Below are 7500 nucleotides of genomic sequence, written 5' to 3' on the forward strand. Positions count from 1 at the left end.
GTTTACTTTTATATTTGCACATTAAAAAGCAAATAAGCTACTTTTAATTTTGTTAAATGTTAAAAGTTTTAAATGTTTACATTGTTACAGAATATTTTGTCATGTTGTTGTCAATGTTGACTGAGTGGCCATACTTTTTTTTTTGTAAATAAAAGTCATGCCTTTTGAAAAAACTGGCCAACATTTATTTTTTCATCTTCATTTTAAATTAAAAAAATAATTGGTAAAAGGAAAAATAATCTATAGATTAATCGAAAAAATTATCTATAGATTAACCGATTAATCGAAAAAATAATCTATAGATTAATCGATAGAAAAATAATCGTTAGCTGCAGCCTTAGTCTGTATGTATATATAGATAGATAGTACTAGATAGATAGTACTTTATTGATTCCTTCAGGAGAGTTCCCTCAGGAAAATTAAAAATAAATAATATATATACATACATACATATACACATAAATATATCTATACACACACATGCATATATATATATATATATATATATATGTATGCATATATATATATATATATATATATATATATATATATATATATATATATATATATATATATATATATATATATATATATATGTATGCATATATATATATATATATATATATATATATATATATTTATTTATTTTATATAGTTACAGCTAAAGTTTGTGGAGATTTTGACAAGGTAAAGGGACCAACTTCAGGTAAATCACAAAACGTAATAAATTAAATACTATAATAGACACAAATATTTTGCAGCAGAAACAAACACAAACAAAGCACAAAAGAATGAGACACATTTGGGGAGATTTTGACATAGTTGGGGCGGGGTGGGCGGGTCTAGTTATGATTAACAACACGTTAATTACAATGTAATAACATAAAACAATTAAATGTGAAGGACTTAAAAACTATAAGAGTTAGACCAAAATGTTTTGCAGGAAAAACGAAGGACAAATGATTGGGATTGATTTGGGGAGGTTTTGACAAGATAGAAGGGCTGGTTACAAAAATTGAAACGTTAATAGCTTAAAAACTATAATAGTTACACAAACAATTTTTGCAGCACAAACGAATGGAACAAGTTTGGGGTGATTTGGAAAAGGTGGCGGGGCTGGATCACGTCACTAGTCAGACAATAACTGAATAACTTGTGATTACTCTAAAAACTGTAAAGGCACAAACAAACATTTACGCAGCACAGACGATTGAAACTAGATTGGGGAGATTTGGACAATGTGGCAATATAATGGACAATATACTTGATCAATTCTGAAAAATAATATTAGAAATAACACAAATGTCATTCCTCATTTAATTTGTAAACGTGTAAAATAAATAAAGATATAGACGACATTGCTGGAGGCACTGTTGATTCAGTCCTACAAGTTTGCAGTCAAAAGAAGTACAACAATCACGTCACCTAAGGATAATTGTACATCCAAGTCTTCCATTCTGATGAGTATACATAAATAAATATAGAAACATAGTGTCCTTAATAACAATCCAAGACATTTACCCAGTTTAAATATTCTTAACCATCATTTAAGTGTATAAATAAGTTACACTGTTCAAGTTAATAGTGTACTCACCCATTTGACCCGCATTGCTGTGCTGGTGAGGCCATTCCCTTCACATAAAACAGCTTGTTTTCTGACGCCTACTCCATTTCTTTTCTATGATCTTCTATTGCTTCCATCGCTCTGTGTTGGCATAAAAAAAAAAGAATTAGAAAAAACAAGTTTGTGGAGTTAATTGTAGGCCTGCTTAGCTAAAGTCTCCTTCTTGAGCTGTTATTTATTGCTTTGGTTGCTAAATAAAACAATGCAATTATTGGAAAGATTATTCAAAGTAAGACTATTTGAAACCTGTCCTATTTTGTTAAGTACAATTCATTTCTATAAGTACAGCAAACCCATTCGACCAATGTCAAAACATCAGTGTACCGGTACAATGTTAAGCAAAATGTGACATTCAATTAGAGCAGTGTTTTTCAACCTTTTCTGAGCCAAGGCACATTTTTTTCATTCATTGAAAAAATCCAGAAGAACACCACTAGCAGAAAACCTAAAAAAATGAAACTCAGTAGCCGATATTGATAATAAAAAGTTGTTCTCGCAATTGTTGCATATAAATCAAACCATAACCAACCATTCATCACTATAGCTCTTGTCTCAAAGTAGGTGTTCTGTCACGACCTCACATCACGCCGTGACTTAGAGTTTTTTGCTGTTTTCCTGTGTGTAGTGTTTTAGTTCTTGTCTTGCGCTCCTATTTTGGTGGCTTTTCCTCATTTGTTGGTATTTTCCTGTAGCAGTTTCACGTCTTCCTTGAACGCTATTCCCCGCACCTGCTTTGTTTTCGCAATCAAGACTATTTCAGTCGTGCGGACGCTATCCTTCTTTGTGGGGACATTGTTGATTGTCATGTTATGTACGGATGTACTTTGTGGACGCAGTCTGCTCCACACGCTGTAAGTCTTTGCTGTCGTCCAGCATTCTGTTTTTGTTTACTTTGCAGCCAGTTCAGTTTTAGTTTTGTTTTGCATAGCCTTCCCTAAGCTTCAATGCCTTTTCTTAGCGGCACTCGCCTTTTGTTTATTTTTGGTTTAAGTGTTAGATACCTTTTTACCTTCACGCTGCCTCCCGCATATTGGGATCACGACAACCATGTTCCCGACATCTACAAAGCAATTAGCTACCGACTGCCACCTACTAGTGATGGGTCCGGCAACACCAATGCATCGGCGCATGCGTCGAGCTCATAGAGCAAAACCCTGTGTCGGTGCGCGTACCGCTTTTAGAAAGTCACGTGACCGATCATGAGCTGTTTCGGTCACGTGACCAATACGCGAACTGTGTCGCACTGACGCTGGCTCTGTGCCCTGTGAGCGGGTCTTTTCTACAGCCGGAGAAATATTAACTAAGAAGAGAAATAGTCTAAAATGTAATACGTTGGAAAATCTGGGGGTTTTTTTAAATAAAAATGTGTAAAAAAAAAACATTCCCAGTCCACAAGCATCCTCATTCACAACACGTTCTCTTAGATTTCCATGTTATGATACATGTTCACATTATTTATTGACTGTATCTAAAGATAAAAATATATTTTTATTCAAATGAAGATATGAAGTAATCCTAAATGGAATACAATGACTTGGTTTATATTATTGTATATACTAGGACTAGGTCATCGTCATGTCCGTTGTGTCCTGAGCAAGACACTTCACTCTTGCTCCTGATGGGTGCTGGTTAGCGCCTTGCATGGCAGCTCCCTCCATCATTGTGTGAATGTGTGTGTGAATGGGTAAATGTGGAAGTAGTGTCAAAGCGCTTTGAGTACCTTGAAGGTAGAAAAGCGCTATACAAGTACAACCCATTTATCATTATTATAAAATCAGTGTCAGTTGAGTCGGTCCATAGGTTGCCTGTAGGGATTTTTAATGTCCAGCAGATGTCAGTATTTAGTGACACAGTATCAACACAGTATCAATACAGTTTTGCAATGTGTGGAAACGCTTCATGACGCCTCATCAACCCATCACTACCACCTACTAATATGGAAGAGTATTACACTGTTACTCTGCCGAGCTCTAGACAGCACAGACACTCAACAACGGCACATTTGCGGATTATAATTACTGTTTGCAAAAAAATATTTTTAACCCAATTAGGTGAAATTACATAATCTCCCACGGCACACCAGACTGCATCTCTAGGCACATTAGTGTGCCGCGGCACAGTGGTTGAAAAACACTGAATTAGAGGGTACAGAAAGCGCCCCAAAAAGATTATTGAAGAATAAAAATATACCAAAGCAAGCACTGTAGTGGTATTTTACTTACATAATTGGGAAGTCCTGTGATGTGGTTGGTTTACACATTTATTAGCAACCCCCCCGGCTAGCATTGCAACAAGTACATTTTTAGCTAGTTCCCACCAAATGTGACATTAAAAACACGTACATTTTTAAACATGTTGTGTTTTATACTCAAGCAAGTTTAAAATGCCAATCAATTATATTGTGCATTGCTACTGTTGTAAATAAAAGCGGCATCATCAAAGGAAACGAGCTAAATTCCTAAATTAGCTACAATGGTTGATTGACAGCTAACCTTTAAGACAACTGTAGGTTTTATTAGGTTAGCTAGCCTCGCTTTTATAACGCCACAAGACAAATGTGATACATAACCTGTATCTTATCGAAGTTGTCGGGCTGGGTTGACGTTCCTGTGTGACGATTAAGCAATTAAAATGGGGTAAATAAATTAGCTTCAGAAATCGCTGAATCACTATAATTGTGAGAATTAGGGAGGCAACAACAGTGTAGGAAAAAAAAACCAATAATTGTACGGATGTATTTCTTTGAAACATTTTTTCATATGGGTTATGTTAGGTAATGCTTGTCATAGACGTTGGATATTTTTCATTAAATGTAAAAAAAATAAAATAATGAATTTGATCAGGTATCATAATTACGCACCAATAGTTGTCGAAATTACGAGTTGCCACTGAAGGCATCACTGCATGTAGGCGTTAACAGACATTTCGTGTATGTTAAAGACTCCAACTCAAACTGAGCTGACACACTCGGGACTTCAAGCACAATCAAAGTCATGTTTCTGCAAAAATTGGGAGTCTGCCTTCAAGCAGCATGGATGTGCATATATGTTATTTGTTTTGTCACTTTGCTGCGAATTGTGAGCCTTGTTTCACCGAGCTTGGCCAAGAAGGCTATCCTTAAATTTGACCAAACGATCCTCATGTCCAAGAATCCCAATTTTACGTACGAAGACTGGGGTCCCACCTTCATGTCGTTAGCTGTCGTCAAAGCGACCATGCGAGAAACGTGGATGTCGTTGGGACAAGAGGCGTTTGTTGGGAGAGAAGCCCCCGACTCACCTGTGGTCACCATGGGCAAGGAGAAGAGCAGCATCTGCAAGTTCCTGAAAGGTGCGTCTGCAGAGCTGCATACTTTGCAGGGCTTTTATTCTGAAATGCCGAATTTTATATTTGCATGGAACTTTATGAGGGATATACCCGAAAAATCTTAGAAGTAGAATGGTTGTACGACAATTTTTGACTCTCTTAAATTTGATGTAACTACATATACAGTGTACAGAATTTACAGTACCATTACTCTGAAGTGCACCATCGGATGTGGATGAAACTTCATGTGTGACATGCTAGGACTGTCAAGTACAGGGGTGTCAAACTCCTTTTAGATCGGGGGCCACATGGAAAAAAATCTACTTCCAAGTGGGCCGGACTGGTAAAATCACGGCACGATAACTTAAAAATAAAGACAACTTCAGATTGTTTTCTTTGTTTGAAAATAGAACAAGCACATTCTGAAATTGTACAAATCATAATGTTGTTGGGGGTTTTTTTACGCTTACATGTTGCCGTTAATAGTATTCTATCTTTATTTGATGTTATTTATATATTCTGAATAAATTATGTGATAATGTTCATCAGTCAACTCATTGGTGTTAATTTTCAATCTATCAAGATAAAAAAATATATATCAAAATCAAATTACAGTATGTTATTTATGTAGTGTGATCATTTTCCTTTACTGATGTACAAACCTCATGTGGTTAATCTAAAAAGATACAAATAATTGCTATTGCGACATCTAGTGGACACATTTAGAAAAGCTGTTTCTTTCATTCAAAAATGTCAGGTTCATTTTTATACTTGGCAAACTCATCAGGCGGGCCGGATAAAACCTGTTCGCGGGCCTGATCTGGCCTTCGGGCCGTACGTTTGACACCCCTTGTCTAGTAAATCCTTAATGTGGAATGGTGGGATGACAACAGGGATTTTTTTAAATATTCTTATCCTAAATCAGTTTCGTACAGTATGCAGATTACACACTACCTTTATTCTGAAATCTTTTTTCAGAGTTCTTTGGAACTTGAAATGGAATGGTTGGATGACAAGAGGGGGATTTTTTTTAAATATTGTTGTCTATAATCCAATGTAAATAAAATCATAAAAGTCATGCATTTACAGTACCTTTACTCTGAAGTGTTCAACCAAATTTGGATGAAACTTCCTGTGTGACATCCTGGGACTGTCTTGTAAATTCTATAAGTGATGTATCCGAAAACTGTCTTGTAAATCTTAGAAGTAGAATGGTTGTACGACAATTTTTGACTCTCTTAAATTTGATGTAACTACATATACAGTATGCAGAATTTACAGTACCATTACTCTGAAGGGCACCATCAGCTGTGGATGAAACTTCCTGTGGGACATTTGGAATTTGATGCCTGCAACATGTTTAAAAAAAGCTGGCACAAGTGGCAAAAAAGACTGAGAAAGTTGAGGAATGCTGATCAAACACTTATTTGGAACATGCCACAGGTGAACAGGCTAATTGGGAACAGGTGGGTGCCATGATTGGGTTTAAAAGCAGCTTCCATGAAATGTTCAGTCATTCCCGAACAAGGATTGGGCGAGGGTCACCACTTTGTGAACAAATGTGTGAGCAAATTGTCGAAGAATTTAAGAACAGCATTTCTCAATGAGCTATTGCAAGGAATTTAGGGATTTCACCATCTACGGTCCGTAATATCATCACAAGGTTCAGAGAATCTAGAGAAATCACTGCACGTAACATTGAAGGCCTGTGACTTTAAATCCCTCAGGCGGTACTGCATCAAAAAACGACATCAGTGTGTAAGGGATATCACCAACACTTCAGAAAACCACTGTCAGTAACTACAGTTGGTCACTACATCTGTAAGTGCAAGTTAAAACTCTACTATGCAAAGCGCAAGCCATTTATCAACAACACCCAGAAACGCCGCCTGCTTTGCTGGGCCCAAGCTCATCTGAGATGGACTGATGCAAAGTGTAAAACTGTTCTGTGGTCTGAAGAGTCCACATTTCAAATTGTTTTTGGAAACTGTGGACAATGTGTGCGGAGCTAAGAGGAAAAGAACCATCCGGATTGTTCCAGGCACAAAGTTGAAAAGTCAGCATCTGTGATAGTATTGGGGTGTATTAGTGTCCAAGGTATGGGTAATACACATCTGTGAAGGCACCATTAATGCTGAAAGGTACATACAGGTTTTGGAGCAACATATGTTGCCATCCAAGCAACGTTATCATGGACGCCCCTGCTTATTCCAGCAAGACAATGCCAAGCCATGTGTTACAACAGCGTGGCTTCATAGTGAAAGAGTGTGGGTATTAGACTGGCCTGCCTGTAGTCCAGACCTGTCTCCCATTGAAAATGTGTGGCGCATTATGAAGCCTAAAATACCACAACGGAGACTGTTGAACAACTTAAGTTGTAGATCAAGTAAGAATGGGAAAGAATTCCACCTGAAAAGCTTCAAAATGTATCTCCTCAGTTCCCAAACGTTTACTGAGTGTTGTTAAAAGGAAAGGCCATGTAACACAGTGGTAAAAATGCCCCTGTGCCAACTTTTTTGCAATGTGTTGCTGCCATTAAATTCTAACTTAATGATTATTTGCAACAACAA

At 36.8% G+C, this 7500-nt stretch overlaps 1 protein-coding gene across 2 annotated transcripts in view; it reads left to right on the top strand.

The window, feature by feature from the left end:
* Positions 1-7500, top strand: part of dio1 (iodothyronine deiodinase 1) — a 28716-nt gene that overhangs the window by 13116 nt on the left and 8100 nt on the right. The window contains exon 1 of one of the 2 annotated variants that reach the window (XM_061977976.2): positions 4566-4954. The exons of the other annotated variant lie outside the window; for it this stretch is intronic. Coding sequence (XP_061833960.1) covers positions 4618-4954 — 337 coding nt within the window. The 5' untranslated portion in view covers positions 4566-4617. Of the gene's footprint in view, positions 1-4565; positions 4955-7500 lie in introns of those variants that run through there. 2 annotated transcript variants of the gene reach the window in all.

The sequence above is a fragment of the Nerophis lumbriciformis genome, linkage group LG18 (assembly GCF_033978685.3).
Source record: "Nerophis lumbriciformis linkage group LG18, RoL_Nlum_v2.1, whole genome shotgun sequence".
Classification (NCBI taxonomy): Eukaryota; Metazoa; Chordata; class Actinopteri; order Syngnathiformes; family Syngnathidae; genus Nerophis; species Nerophis lumbriciformis.